Source organism: Penicillium digitatum, chromosome 6, assembly GCF_016767815.1.
Source record: "Penicillium digitatum chromosome 6, complete sequence".
Taxonomy (NCBI): Eukaryota; Fungi; Ascomycota; class Eurotiomycetes; order Eurotiales; family Aspergillaceae; genus Penicillium; species Penicillium digitatum.
Window position 1 is genome coordinate 2,796,799 of NC_089389.1, and position 15,159 is coordinate 2,811,957.

Consider the following 15,159-nt stretch of genomic DNA (forward strand, 5'->3'; position numbering starts at 1 on the left):
GGCTTCGATTTTGATTGTTACTCTGAGCCATGGCCTTGTGTTTTGTATGTAAGCCGCTTTGCTTCTGCTTTGCCAACCCAACAGATCATTAAGTAGTCTAGACATTTGGAGTTTGAATACGGTCCTCCTATCGATTTCTCACAAAATCCATATTGTATCGTAAACGTAGAGCAGAGATGTCACCTTCGCTGTTGCATAGATCATACTTGGGACCTTGACCTCGAGATCCACCGCCCGCCAATTCTGCCTCAGGCATGCCAGTTCCAGGAGCTACGACATCAATGGAGACACTCCCACTCGCCAGGTCGCCTTTTTCAGCTCGCAACACACCTGATAGCTGCAAATTTCCCGAGAACGACCTCCAAGTACTTTGTGCCTCTACTAAGTACTGAAAATACCGTCGAGCCGATCCTAATCGTGCCACGCTGCACCGAGCAATCCATTGTCTGTCCATCCAACCGTGCCGTCAAAAGATCCCGACATTCAAGAACACTAGTGCAAAGGATTGTACCATCAAGAAACCGATTTATCTCCTCTGTACACTGCTTCCTAGCTCGCCCCTCTTCGCCCACACTAAAATCGCACAACACACCGAGTGATCTCTACTGTGGGTTGCGCTTTAATCCGACGAACGAAGAGAATAACGAAATACCTGCGAAATGGCAAACGGGTATGTTCTCCCCTTCCTCGGACCCATGAAACAAACATTTTACACCTATCTTGATCTATGGGTTGATGATAACCTGGTTACGGGTGTTGGCATTGTTCAATCTATCCCACCACGGCTCGACCTCCTGATACTCTGCATAACAAAGATACAAAACCACAGTTGCTGACGATAAAATTAACAGGTGGAGCATGGTCATTGGCCTTATTATCATCATCGCCCTCTCGACAGCAGCATGGTTCCTAAGCCCAAAGGGCGATAACCAGACGTGAGTCTATGCGTCACTATTTGCATGCTAGGCATCCATCTCAGCAGCTGTTCCTATCAAAGTTACAGGTTTGAAATTGCTGACTCTGCTTTCCTCAGCCTTTTCCGCAGCACGCTCATCCTTACCTTCGTTTCCTGTTACCTGATGTGGGGTATGTTCTTGTGACCTATTCTCTCTCTCTCTCTCTATCTCTATGCTACATGGGCTACATAAGATGCTAACATATTCAACATAGCAATCGTCTTCCTCTCACAGTGGCATCCCCTCATCGCACCCAAGCGGTCAGACATCAGACCTGGACACGTACCACAATAGAGGCATTTCTGTTTCTGGTTTCTTGCGTTCTTCGTGAATTCTGTCAACTGAACTCGGAAGACTGTCGGTTGTGGAACTTTCATTTTGTCTCGTCCTATCCTGTTTCGGGATAGTATATAATGAACACAATTTTTTTTCTACTCCGCGCTGCAATGTGCCGTGGATCTGATAGGAATGGAGACTTAAGTTTTTTTCTCCGTGCCTAGGCTTGGTACCAGTCTGCTTGTGGGAGTTGGCCTACATTGCGAACCTGCGTCGGTTCGCAGCTACTTAAACGCTTTTGTATAGCTCTTTCCCTAGAAAGGTTTTTTTTGGCAGTGTTTTGTATGACATTGTTTTGATATAGTTTTGTTTAGTATCTGGTCGGTTTCTTTTTCTATGGCAAGGGTTTTTATTTATTTACGGTCACTTGTCTATTCCAACACCACCAACCGCATGTTTACATGTAGGCACAAAGAGGGGATAACTATATGCCAATGAATATCCGCTCCGAAAAGTACCTAGATCCTGTGATGTAAATATTTATACTTAAGGAATGGACATACTCCCGAGGATAGGTTGAACTAATTTTATATCAAGCATTTAAGTGTTCATCTAGATCGCTCCGTTAACCAACCCCCACAGCACCAAGAATCATCCTCTGCACCGCCCATCGGGCGATTTGGCCCGTAACAGCAACTGCGACAGCGCGCAGATATCCACAGCCAAGTAAGATATACAAGGCCTCGATATTACTCAGCAGCACCAGCTGCGTGTCAACAACACCAAGAGAAAACATGGAAGCGAGCAAATCAAAAAGCCCAGTCAAATAACTCGTTCGCGTAGAAGTCCGAAGCGTAGAAGCCGTGGCAGCCAGCCACGATTCTAGAAACGAAGAAGAACGCACCGAAGCCAACGGCGGAGATGCTGTAGCCGCTTTCGCAGAGAGGAGAGAGGAAGTTTTTATAGGTGTGGCAAGCAGGCTCTGATGCACAGTGCTCGCTATCGTAGCCACCTGCATCGGGGTCCGGATCTGTGCTGCTGTGTGGCTGTGCGCTGGTATGTCAGAGAGACCTCCGCTGCCGTCAGCGCCCCAGATTACTAGCAGGATGGGAAAGAGCTTTGCGCAGCTGCTGACTAGCAGCGCGGTGCTGATCGCTGCTGGGCTTGCGGCTGTTGGAGGGGGTAGAGGCTGGATGTTCTGCAGCGGGGCTGTTGATGCCCGGCGCAGAGGCGGCGGAGGTCGGGGTGGTGGTCCCATCAATGTACCTTGCGGTGGTGGGGATAAGTCGGTTGGAGAGGTGACCTCACTATGTGAGCTCAGTGTTTGGGTTGGGCCTAGTGGATTTGCGGGGGGGTTGGCGGGGTTTTGGGTGTGGGGGTTGGTTGTCACTCCGGATGGCGAGGTGTGCATAGTTGGCGTTGGAGGGCCGGAGGAGAAGGAAGTAGCATCTACTGTGGATTTTGTGCTAGGGTTGATGTTGGCATTGCTGCTGCCTGCGGTGTCTGGACCACTGTATCGGCGTGACTGTGGAACCAGGATTGAGGCCAAGAGGCGCACGGCGAGGTGATGTGCGAGAGTTGCGGCTGCATTCAAGCTTAGGAAGAAGAGGTATTGAACAATGATCGGGGCGCGCGATAGGAAAGTCGTTGCGAGGGATGGGTCCTTCTCGATGCGTGCCCAGGTCAGGTAGACGTCGAAGAGAAGAAGAAGGATCCCTAGGCGAATGATGGACCGCTAAAAGGTCACGGAATCAGTAAGTGGCTCGCAGCTGTTTAAGACAGTGTACCCACATCGAACTGGTTGTCGTCTCGCCCGAGCCGATTGAAGAGGAGATGTCGGTACACCTGTTCGAGATATGTCAGTCAAGTCGCGTCCCTGGAGAACATGTGCAATGCTTACCTGGGGCTTAATAAGCACCAAGTCAATGAAGAGCACGACAAAGTCATATTCAACGTATTTGTCGGCAAACCGCTGGCACCGTGGGCATTGCGTCAGTCGCACACCCTTTCCTTGGGACCGGTCATCGGCACGACTGTAGGCGCTGTACAGGTGAGAGACCGGATAGGAACACTCAATGCAAATAGGCATCGCGTCACATCTGTGTATCTTTCGGAATGTTCAAGGATCCAGATTGCAACTCCCCTATCACGATGTTGAAGGCGGAGAGTACAGGGTTGGACCTCAAAGGCTGCAAATTATGACCGGAGGATATAGCGCAGGGAACTGAAGAATACGCGATTTTTCAATCATCATCGAGCGAGCTCCTGTCTCTGGAGGGTTTGTCACAGTAGACGAGGGAATGGAGGACAGGTGTACTAGAGAAGTAACACCAGAATCTCCCAATGTCAGGGCAGGGAACAAAAAAAAAAACTCCGATAGGGGGAATCGAACCCCCGGCTGCCGTGTGAGAGACGGCGATGTTAGCCACTACACCATATCGGAGAGGGACTGCGAATTACCATCTTAGGTTTAGTCTTGATCATTTTGATTTAGCGCTCTTTGTCCGTGTGCGTTCCCGTGCGTGGTTCTAGTTGTATATAACCCCTCCCATAGCCCCTTCAACTTTTCGGGGGTTTTCGCCCGCTCGCTTCTCCTTTCTCTTCGTCTTCATCCGTGCTCTGCAGTGAGGCATTTATGCTATTGATTCAGCTATTGATCCAGATCACCGAGCTCCGAAGCTCCGCCACCCCCTAATCCCTCGATGTGACTTATCGGCTATTCTGCGATCGTGCGAATACAATCCAATCTATGTTGCCCGCCCTCGTCTGGTCCTGTCTTCCTCAGCTCCGACCGGTACGCTTAAGATGAGACCGCCTTTCCCCTCATTGCGCGACACGGTAGGCTCACCGCCTCGGATGTCAATCGGCCGGTTTGTAGTTGACTTCTGCGCAGGCAGGCGCAGTCGCCCTACATTCTTCTAGGATATCGTCCCTATACAGCGGGGCTGCAAATCTGCCTTAGTGCCGATATACCGTGTGAGAGCCTTGTCGACTTTGCTTGATAGCGCTCGCGTCAATTTAGAACCGAAGATAATAGGGATCGGATTTCTCGGCCGCGATTCGTGAATTTCCTAGTGATTAACTCAGGGACAGTTTCTTTTTTTTTAACGATGACTACAATATTCACGGCGTTCAGATCTATAAAGCCGTGAAGGCGACGCCGTTAATCCGGGCGGAAACATCCAGTCCCTTCGATCTACACCAATCTATCGCGCAGTCGATTCTAGAGATCTACGCCGTCTCGATCCGTATCATCAAGGCGCCTTGTGACCGAACCAATTGAGTTCATGATCGATTGGCACAGAGGACGAGGTAGAAGGACAAGGAATAGGTCATGCGGACTAGAGATGGAGGTAGCGTGTGTCTCCATGTTGGTCCGCTCTTCCGCGTTTCGTCTTTTGTCTCGAGTTATGGAACGACTGGCGAGCAGAGCTCAATCAATCCAGTAGTGATGATATTGGGCGCAGACGATGCGCATACCTGCAGTTCTCCGGGAATAGCATCATCATTGTGGTATGACTCGGGGTCGCGGTCGTCCTCATTCCGGAGATCTGCGTAGTCCCAACCCCTTTTACCAAAGGCGCTCTGTGACCGAAATCCTCGTTGGCTTCACGATTGATTGGCATAGAGGGCGAAGTGGGCCGATATAAAAATAGGATTTACTCCCACAGCATCTACATCGCGCGGACTGATGATGAGGGTGTCTTGAGTTTCCGTGATGGTCCGTCCTGGATGTTCTGTTTCATCTTCTGTCCTAAGCCATGGAACGACTGGCAAACAGTGCTTAGTCGAAACGGTGGCGATGTTACTGGGCGCAGACGATGAGCAGGAGTGTAGTCCTCCGTAAATAGCAGTAGCATTTTATGATGTTATTGGATCAAATGGACGATAAGCTGGTCCTTCATACGGTATTCCTATGCAATATGTGTTAGATATTGAGACGAATGGCAGGTAGGCCTCGTCTGGAAGCGATCCTGCTGGGTCTTGCCGTCTGAAGTTGAGACCTGGACGAACGTGCCCGCTTCAGCCTATAGGCTGAACAAGGCGTAACCGGCTAGACGAGAGATATTAAGCCATGTATCTCGCACGCTGTTTCTCCGATAGCAACAGTCAAGAATCGGATTAGGTATCTTTGATCTTGATCACAGCCCTTAGTCTTACCCTATATCAATTATTAAGCATTTGTTTCCCGCCTCTACTTCCCGCTCCAGTCAGTATGAGCTCTTTTACAAACAATGCGCGCGAGGCCTTCGGTAAGGGATATTCTAGAAGCATTATAGATATTGCTAACTCAACATTGCGAAGTATCAATCCCCAATGAGCGTTCGGACTGGCCTATACTGGCCATATACGAACTCATCGATTCTTCCGAGTTAGGCACTGAGGCCAATCCTATAGTGATTGGAGATGATCCTACTCCTTTCGGCTCGGCCTCTAACCCTATAGTGATTCATATTGACGAGGATTGTGGCCATAAGGAGGCAGAGCAGCTTGGTTCTGATGCCGACACTGAGATCATGGCTACACCAGAATTCTGGGAGATATTGATCGATGAAAGCTTACTAGCCTCAGCACACGAGTGTGCAGACGTTAACTTTGTTTCTGTTCTACCCCCTACTACGCAGCTAGTCTGCGAGGCTCCGGAAGAGCCTCGAATCGTTGAGCAGAATTGCCCTCGCTTAGATAATAAAGCAATCAAGGATAGAGCGCTTAAGGTGATAGAAGATCACTCCGTTGCTCTCTATGGTCAAACTAGCCAAGTGGGTATGTTATAGCCCTTAGCTCTTAACATGCTTTTCGTTGACCTTTTGCTAGAAACTGATCGAAACAAATACGAAGACAATGACCATCCGGTTTGCGGTATGCCGGACACCTTCTCGATAACGGATCAATCTCAGACGCAGGAAACACCACATAGCACCACGAAATGTATTGCGAGTGAATCACCTCATGGCTCTTATGGCAGATGGTCAGCCAAACGCAAACTTTCAGATGCTGACGGCGTCTCCCTTGAACCGGGACGATCTGAACGATTGATCAAAAGGGCCAGATAGTCAGTAACTCGAATTTGAACTCGTCTTGCATTGGCTCGTTGCAATTTATGGCAATGCTCGTCTCCGAATTGTTTTATCCTTTTTTACCAATTCCAATTTTTCCTAACACACCAAACTCTTTCCTACTGGATGTCAAAATTTTTATGGCTAGCATTAAGTCTGGAACAAAATGTGAATTTGATTTAACCAAGTTGGCTACATCCTCCGTTTTCGTTGTTTGATGTCAATTTAGTGAGATGATTTGTCGTCATGCTCAGTGCCACATAGGGTAATCTACAGTGATCCCAGTGAATGTGAACAGTAGCTAGACACTAGCTCTTGATGATTGATTATCGAATATTGATTTTTGTCGAGCTGTTCTGAGTTCCGATATTGGCTAAAGATGTCTAGTACTTGGAAACTGCGTGCTCGCGTGAGAACTGCCCGATCTTGCACAATTTCAAAAGTTGCTGAATTTTCACGATTACTGTTGCTGTTTTCTCATGGCAGTAGGATCATGCAGTTTTAATGTGATGACCTGTCCATATGGAAGATCCAATTAGGTCTTTCGAAGATCGAGCTCGGAGTCTTGTACACAGAAAGGGCTTCCTCGAGAGTAGAGCGCACGGAGGTGGAAGTAGAGCTCGTGTTCAAGTTACCGCCTGTAATCATCAACACAGGTCCCACTAGCAGCTACACGGATTGTGTCCGCCATCCAACACGAAATATCAAATGCAGCAGACGGATCGTGCATTCCTCTACTGTAACCGTGCCAAGCGCCCATGGCACGGTTATGGTGTAATCCGGGGGGACAGCGGAAAGACCACAGTTATGCGTGGTATTTTGGGGGATAACCGTGGTGATTCCGTATAAGCGGTTTTCTAGAATGTATTAGGACTAGTGCCTTATATATCTAACTGGGTTTAGCGTACAATATCATAATCTTACTGCATATCTATTTAAGCTAAGCGGCTTTATCATGAGCGATGATTAATTGATTATTATTATTTTTGCTCGCAGTGGTTAAGTATCGTACACTCCCTCTCTATATAGATCACAATCAAGCCTTTTACCTCCAATTTAAGCTCACCTCAATCAAAATGCGCCCTCCAAAGCCACCAAAGCAGGTTAGGGACTGGAATGCATTTGTCCGCCAACCGGATCCAAAAGTCACGACCAACAAAGTCCCATCGACAAAGGAGCGGTTGAGTGGAATTCATCTGAACTTTCAGAAGTATTATAACATTGCTTTTTTAATCTATATATTTTAACTAAATAAAAGATTTCCAGATTCGTGCAAGAACTTGTCAACATTGACCATGGATATTGGCTTTAAAATATCACGCTGAGGATCGTTCAAGGATTTTCCGAATGGTATTTGGAAGAGCATGACATAAACTATAGGTCTAGCTTCATGACACTTGTGCGTTTTTTCAGAATGTACTGGATGGATAAAAGGGGCCTTTGTCTTCCTTACCAACTTGGAAAGGATATTAGTTCGGTATGATTTCCACAGTGTGATTGATCCACAAGACTTTACTTACTTAGGAAGCTGGCCCAATCGATGGCCATAGACCACGACCTTGATAAGACCGCGAAAGAACAGCCGCCCTTTAGCATCAACGAGGTATTTTTTATCACGCATCATTTAGTGGCCGCTTGTGATATAGCCTTTCCCACAGTCCGGGTCTTCTTCCAATTGAACACCCTGCGGAAAATGATGGTCTCGACTTCCGCCAGACCTGGAACCCTCGTACTGTCCTCCTATTACAAAGAGGAAAATGATGCGCTGAAATGGAAGGATGTTGATCTATATATGGTCAAACACCCCGATTATCCTGATGCCCAACTTCTTCTCATGAGGGTTAGGCACAGGCTCAACAAGGGAAAAAGAAATCAAGGAGCCCCGTGAGTTCTAGACCTATACTATCAATTATGATTCAGTCTAAGTATTACTAGGCCTACATTTACTTATACTGAAAGAAACGACAATCTCGGACCATGTGTTATTCAGGATATACTTATGTATGCCTTTCTTGATGATGCATTTGCAAGCCCGCATATCAAATTCCCTCGAGATATTTGGCGCTTCACAAAAGTTCCAGACCTTCGCCATAGCACTCCTATTCATTTTAAGGATAGCCTAAAAAACATTCCTGTTTTCAGGCGCGCTGTGAGAACAAAACACGGAGCTTGGGTCACTGACTGTAAGGTCGGCTTTTCATATTCCCAGGCACAGGAATACGAAAAGTAGGCTAGCGCAAAGGCCGGATTCGCAGACGAGGGATCACTCTATAAATACCGCAAAGGCGCAGCTGAAAACTTGAGTATGCCGCAGAACGTCTAGGGTTTGATAAATTGGATACTGACAAGTATTAGGGAATCTTGATGAGCACTCACGCAATATAATCATGGGTCATCGAAAAAGTGCAACCTTTTCAAATTATATGTCTGTGTTCAACGATACTCAATCCATTTTCATGCAAACTCCGACGAGGGATTCTTTATTAAATCTTGCATGCCACGGGAATCTAACACGAGATGAATCAGCGCCACAACACCTGAATGCTGAGCAGAAAGAGTCTATCGAAATGGATGCCGAACTTCAAGATTTGAAAAAGGCGGCCAAGTCAACTAGAGACGAACTCATATCGGAATTCCATAAATTGAAGAAGGCGGAGGAAGCTGAAAGAGATTGTAGAACACTTGAAATGGTATGAAAAAATACTCTGAATTTCTTCTAAATAATGACAAGGTCCGCGCCTTTTAAGCAATCTGTGCGGACAATGCTGACTAAACATCACATATAGTTTATCTGTCTCGGCATGACGCCATTGAGGCATTTGTTCATGTCTCAGGGTGGCACCACACATCTCGACACACCCCCCAGTTTTTGAAGCTATTCAGAGCTTCAAGAACTGCTTCTTCCATCACTTTCTGGGATGATTCTGTCGCGAATTTCACGCATACCAAGCAGCTCCCGAAACACGTGTTGCTTCTGCTTTGGTAGCACCTTGGTGAGCCCATCTGCTGGCATAGCTGCAGTGGGAACCCAGTCCACATTGACTCGGCCTTCACTAACTTCTTGTTTCATCCAGCATCGGTTAATGTCCACATGTCGAAGCTTCGTATGCATTGCTGCCCCCTCCTTTGTCAATAGATCGACGGTTTGCTGGTTGTCGCACATGATGGAGAGTGGGTGATCTGGTTCGAATCCTAATGAATGGAGGACTCGGCGCCACCATTGGATGGTTTTTCCTGCTTCTGCGAGGGCAAGAAGTTCTGCTTCTGTGGTCGATGTCGTAACAGTCTGTTGTTTAGACGCTTTCCAGTCAATGGGGCCCCCGTACAGCTTACAAAGGTAACCTTCCGAGCTCTTCCGGTCTCGGTTGTCACCAAAAGAAGCATCACTTGCGAATTCAATTGACTTCGCAGCAAGGGATAGGCCAGGATTGTTTTCGGACTGTGTTGGATAAGCATCACGTGGTCGAGTACCGTACTCAATAGCCCAATACCTGGTCTCATAGAGGTACTGGATGATCCGATCGATAGCATCCATATGCTTGGGGCCGGGATTCGTCAGGAATTCTGCCACTTTGGATGTTGCTTTTGCGGCATCTGGTCTTGAAATGGTAGTGGCATACTGAGCAGATCCAACTTTGGCTTGGTATCCATGTATCTGGCTCGGTGTAGCCACTCCATCATATGGGACAAGAGGTTCAACTCCTAGTGGGGAGCCAACCTTTCTTGTGGTGACGAGGTTGTACTTGTTCGTCATGCTCTCAATGTAGCTATCTTGGCAGAGCCATAGCTTCTTCTGATCTCTGTCTCTGAGAATGCGGATATTCAGAAACCAGGTGGCATCCAATTCTCGCATTTCCCATTCCTTCTTTAGATCTTGATCCAACTTCGTAGCTTGCTTGGCGAAGTTGGGATGGTTAACAATGATGATGTCGTCAACATAAAAGAAGACAATGATGCCATTTGTTGTAAAAATGCAGGGGTCTTCTGGTACTGGGGTAAGCCTTAGGTTGACTAGTACCCGTGTTGCTTCCTGTTGCCATAGTCTTGGGGACATCCGAAGACCATACAGTGCTCGGTGAAGCATCCAGCAGTGCCCTTCCCGTTCGAATCCTGGGGGGCACTTGGTGTAGGTTTCACTTTGTAGGGACGAGTTTAAGAATGCCGTCACCACATCTCGCTGTCTCATGTCGAGGTCGAAGGCAGCGACCAGTGCAAATACAGCTCTCGCAGTTTTAACTGCTAGTGTGGCAGCTCTCTTTTCGTCGGTAGACAACCATTGTAAGTCACCTCGAACACAGATTCGTGCTTTGAACTTCTCGAGCACACCATTGGCGTCAAATTTATATGTGAACACCCACTTCAAGGGTAGGACCTGTGTGTTTTTTCGGTTCGGTGTCTGAACTTCTGTGTATGTCTCTTTTTTTTTCAATGTCTGTACCTCGAAGCTTGCTGCTGCCATGAATTCCTTGGCAAATCGATGGTTCTTCATTTGGATCCAGTTCTCAGGTGGTGGTGGAAGATCCTCTCTGTGTGGTTTCGTTTTAAACCTTTGATTCATGCTTGTTGTGAATGCATAAAGTAGGCTTGGTGGCTCTTCTTGAGCAAGTGAGAGGTATGTTGCATAGTCTGGATCGATCCTCGGCTTCCTGCTTCTTGTGCCAGTGACGATATTCGATGTTTCAATGCTCGCTGAGATGTCTCTCGGTGCTCGTTGTTGAGATGACAACTCTGGTGTTGGTGAGTATATCATCTCTCTCTGGAGTTGTCTCTCGATCTCCTCTTCTTCATCGACTGTCTCCACTCCCCCAGATCCGGTTGATTGTGGAACAGAGATCGGATCTGGCACTGATGCTGGGATTTGGGTTGACAAAATTGGAGAGGTTGAAACTATTGGTGATGATGGCGGTGATGGTTGTAGTGGTGAGAGATGTGGTGAGGCATCTCTTGGTGTATCCTCACTTCTTGTTTGCTCCCTTGGTCTCATAGTGGACTGCGGGGTCAATGGGAGATCGGATGCTGCTTTTGAACTTGCTAGCACTGGGGTTCTTTCTCTCTCCACCACCTCTGTGTCTTCTCCTTGATTGGTATGCTCGGTTTCATCATGAAGAGCTATCCTTGCTATTGACTTTGGCATCCTCGATTGGATGCTCATTTCAACTTGTGCTTCTTCCATGGTAAGCACGGTTGGCTGCACGCCTAGTCCCTGTGACATGGTACTAATAGCGTCTTCTGAGTCAGGTAGTGGCCTCGATTTTGAATACCGTCTTGTTTCGTCAAACACAGCATCTCTGACAATTTCAACCTTTCCAATACCGGTTTTTCCTTTGTGTGGAAACCAGATCTTGTATAGATTTTTCGAGACATACCCGACAAGATATCCTATCTCCGCTCTTGGCGCCATTTTTTCTGACTGCACTCGCTTTAGGATTCTCGAGTACACCAAGCAGCCATATAACCTCACATTCGAGAGGTTAATCACTTGATCCTTAACACCATCTGGTGCGGCATGCTTTAGCAATTCATTCCATGGAATCATCCACTTGTTGTTCATTTTTGTGGGTACTCTGTTCAGTATATACGCTGCTGCGTACACTGCTTCAGGCCAAAGGTGTCGGGGAAGATCGGTGTCATTGATGAGGGCTCTTGCAGTTCGTACAACCACTCCCCCAGATCTTTCGGCGGGACCATTCATCTCTGGTAGGCCTGGTGGTGAGTGTTCAATGGTACACCCTTCGGCCTCTATCATGGATTCCACTTCGTTGCCAGCACTTCTTTCATTGTCATAGTGAAAGACCCTGATTTCAATCTTTAACCAGTTTTTCACTAGTGCTATGAATTTTCTGACGGCCATTTGACACTCGTTCTTCTTTGTGTGTGTGAACACAAAGTGGCATCTAATACCATCAAGATAGAAGTGCGTTAACCAAATATGACCATTGTGTGCTGTTTGGTTTTGTACCAAGTCGAAGTGTACCCTTCCGAACACACCATATGCTTGGCCTATCTTCCTGCGAGAGATCTGCTTTGGCGCATCTGCCAATTGACAAGCTTCACATACCTGCTTCTTCTTGCCAGGGTTGCTTTCAATGGTGATGCCCTCAGTCATCTCTGCAAGCTTTTCGATACGCTCGGTCCCAACGTGACCAAGGCGTCTATGCCAGGTATGAATAGATCCTTCGGATCTTGGTTCTTGAGCTGATTTCTTCGTGGCGAGGATCAAGTTTTCAGGTGACAACTTAGGGTATTGAAAACCCTTTGGCTGTGTTAGCCAAGTCAACTTCTGGTCCTGGTACACTTGGTATACCTGTCTCCCTTCAGTGGTTTCAATGCAGTTGCTCCTGAAATTAACGAGCAAGCTGGCTTTCATCATCAATCCATGGGATATCAGATTACTGTGGAAGTTCGGAGAGTATCTTGTGTTATACAACTCCATCCTCACTGGGTTCTTTGTGACCGGGCTAACACCATAGATGACTATAGTGCCGATTCCTTTGACACTTGTTTCTGTGTCACCTACCTTCACTACGCTCTGGGCGTCCTCGAAAGTCACAAATAACCTTCGGTCATTGCACACATGAACCTGTGCGCCGGTGTCGACTACCCACCTTTTTTCGGTTGGTATCTCACTGATTTTGGTGGGTATGGCCGGGGTGGTGAAAAAACCAAAAGCTTCTCCTCCAAGCGTAACATTTGCTTGTTCGGTGGGTTTCTTGCTCTGGCTCATTTCTGTTCTCTCCTTTTCAACAAGAGCTTTCCAGGTAGGGTTCGCTTTCATAGCTTTCTCCCATTTCTGTCTTGCTGACGCTACTGGTTTGTAGTTCTTTGGTCGTATGTCTTCAAAGATTTCCCAGCATTTCCATGGTTGGTGTTTTTTGAAACCCCTTCCGCAAGGGCATGCTCTGTCTCCTAGGGGTGTCTCTTCTTGCTTTGTTTCATTGGGCTTCACTTCTTCATGACCTTGCCATGTTGCAAAGACTGCTTTTGAGATCCCCCTTTGGCTAGCTTGCTTGCCGTATGTGATCTTCCAATGAGCTTTATACCGATTAAGAAGCTCAGTGAATTCGATGTCACCCTTGTCTTGCAATCTCAAGACCCATGTCTCATGAAAGTTAGGTGACATGACGGAGATTGCATCAAGAAATTGGTTCTTAACATCGTTTGCTTCTGGCATTTTGGCTCGCTTGCACCACTTTTGCATTGTCTCCCAACTGGTAAGCCACTTGTCGATATCGGTGTTTCGATCTAGTCCTCGGTCTAGTTGGCGCCATTGCTGACGAAGCCCAGCGACGTACGTCGGATCGTTTTCTGGAGCGAATCTTTGAGACAAATTGTGAAGCAAATCCCATGGAGTTTCATACTCGACAATCATGGGTTGATATGTTGGGTGAACTGTGCTCCTAATCGCTGCGACTACCAATCCTAACCCTTTTTTCTTTTGGGTATAGATCGCATTCTTTGCGACCCATTCGTCTTGAAGAAGTCTCTTCACGTCGACCCAGTCATCTTTGTACTTTGCTCTTGCTTCGTCAATGGAGAGCACTTCGGCAGGTGGTGTCAACGGCAATGGTGCCGTTTCTTGGGATGGATCACACAACTCCCACACATTGTATATGGTTGCAATTGACTTTATGTAGGGTAGCCATGAATCCCACGTCGTTGTATCCTTTAGGATGACGCGGGTGGATACTCCCGCGGAGAGATGATCATCCATGTCTTCGTCGTTGTTGTTGATTTATCTCCGTTTCTTTACTTCGGTTTCAGGGGTTGCCTCGGTGATTTGAGATGAATTCTCTTATGTGTACCGAGGGCGAGGAGGAAAAATGATCTTTTCTTTTTAATGGAACAAAGCCGGGCTCATAACTGAAAGAGATTGTAGAACACTTGAAATGGTATGAAAAAATACTCTGAATTTCTTCTAAATAATGACAAGGTCCGCGCCTTTTAAGCAATCTGTGCGGACAATGCTGACTAAACATCACATATAGTTTATCTGTCTCGGCATGACGCCATTGAGGCATTTGTTCATGTCTCAGGGTGGCACCACACATCTCGACAGAAGCGTCAGACATGCGGTTCACTGAAATGAAGGAACTGCAACAAGATCCGGACGAGACGAAAAAAACTAGAACGCCGCGCTCAAAAGGAAGCCCGGAAGGAATTCTTCAATAGTATTGGAAACCAGATCATTGATCAAAACCATCAAGGTACTCCGGTCACTTTCATTCCAGACGTCAGTCATATTCAGCCGGAGAGAATTGCCCTTGCCGAGCTTGAATTCAAGAATAGGGATGTCGATACCATCGATGACATAGAATTGATTGAAGACCGCATTCGATCTCTCGAGCTACGACTGAAACTAAACAGCCTTCATATGCCCAAGGCCTTGAAAAAGCGAATAGTGTTCAAAGGTGGACCGAAGGAAGCATCGAGACAAGTAGTGGTCCCAATGGAAAGCTTATCTGGGTTGGAATGTCCTGTGTGTCTCGGGAATACAGGTTTGGATCCTACCGCTAGGCGATATAAGTACTCACGAAAGGATGTACTTCAGGTTCATTTTAAAGGTCATCACCTGCCGGACCTTTTTGAAAGCCCGGGTCGCCAATGTGATATTCCTGATTGTTTGAGTGTTTGTATGTCTCTTCCTGGTTATAAGAGCCATCTGGCCAGGTATCAGAAGATTTATCTTTGATTATGTGAATTTGATTGTGTGAATTATATTAACCGTTTCATACTATCCACTGATCTCTGTTCAACTTTGGTACTGAAAGGCCCTCGGTAGCCACCGGGGTGAGTGTAGAGCTGAAATTTCCTATCCCGTGAAATAGATTGTCTCACTTGGCCTAAAGCGAGACCACCGATTATCACTACAC

The 15,159-nt window shown here is 47.0% G+C and overlaps 4 protein-coding genes and 1 non-coding gene across 5 annotated transcripts; 2 read left to right on the forward strand and 3 right to left on the reverse strand.

Annotated features, from left to right (window-relative positions):
• Positions 1 to 659: 659 nt before the first annotated feature.
• Positions 660 to 1,250, forward strand: Pdw03_6001 (ATPase, V0 complex, subunit E; the record flags this gene model as incomplete). The annotated part of the gene is made up of 4 exons (XM_066101221.1): positions 660 to 670; positions 852 to 935; positions 1,034 to 1,086; positions 1,171 to 1,250. 4 exons carry the CDS (start codon positions 660 to 662, stop codon positions 1,248 to 1,250), a joined length of 228 nt encoding a protein of 75 aa, XP_065958161.1.
• A 607-nt stretch (positions 1,251 to 1,857) lies between these two features.
• Positions 1,858 to 3,321, reverse strand: Pdw03_6002 (Arv1 protein; the record flags this gene model as incomplete). The annotated part of the gene is made up of 3 exons (XM_014682997.1): positions 1,858 to 2,967; positions 3,024 to 3,077; positions 3,133 to 3,321. The coding sequence occupies 3 exons, from the start codon at positions 3,319 to 3,321 to the stop codon at positions 1,858 to 1,860; spliced, it is 1,353 nt and encodes a 450-aa protein (XP_014538483.1).
• A 282-nt stretch (positions 3,322 to 3,603) lies between these two features.
• Positions 3,604 to 3,675, reverse strand: Pdw03_tRNA185. The gene has a single exon. It is a non-coding gene; the product is annotated as a tRNA-Glu (tRNA).
• Positions 3,676 to 5,448: 1,773 nt separating this feature from the next.
• Pdw03_6003 (uncharacterized protein) lies at positions 5,449 to 6,269 on the forward strand (the record flags this gene model as incomplete). Its single annotated transcript, XM_066101222.1, has 4 exons — positions 5,449 to 5,485; positions 5,538 to 5,996; positions 6,048 to 6,092; positions 6,151 to 6,269. The coding sequence occupies 4 exons, from the start codon at positions 5,449 to 5,451 to the stop codon at positions 6,267 to 6,269; spliced, it is 660 nt and encodes a 219-aa protein (XP_065958162.1).
• A 5,821-nt stretch (positions 6,270 to 12,090) lies between these two features.
• Pdw03_6004 (Polynucleotidyl transferase, ribonuclease H fold) lies at positions 12,091 to 12,722 on the reverse strand (the record flags this gene model as incomplete). Its single annotated transcript, XM_066101223.1, has 3 exons — positions 12,091 to 12,183; positions 12,348 to 12,542; positions 12,594 to 12,722. The coding sequence occupies 3 exons, from the start codon at positions 12,720 to 12,722 to the stop codon at positions 12,091 to 12,093; spliced, it is 417 nt and encodes a 138-aa protein (XP_065958163.1).
• Positions 12,723 to 15,159: the final 2,437 nt, after the last annotated feature.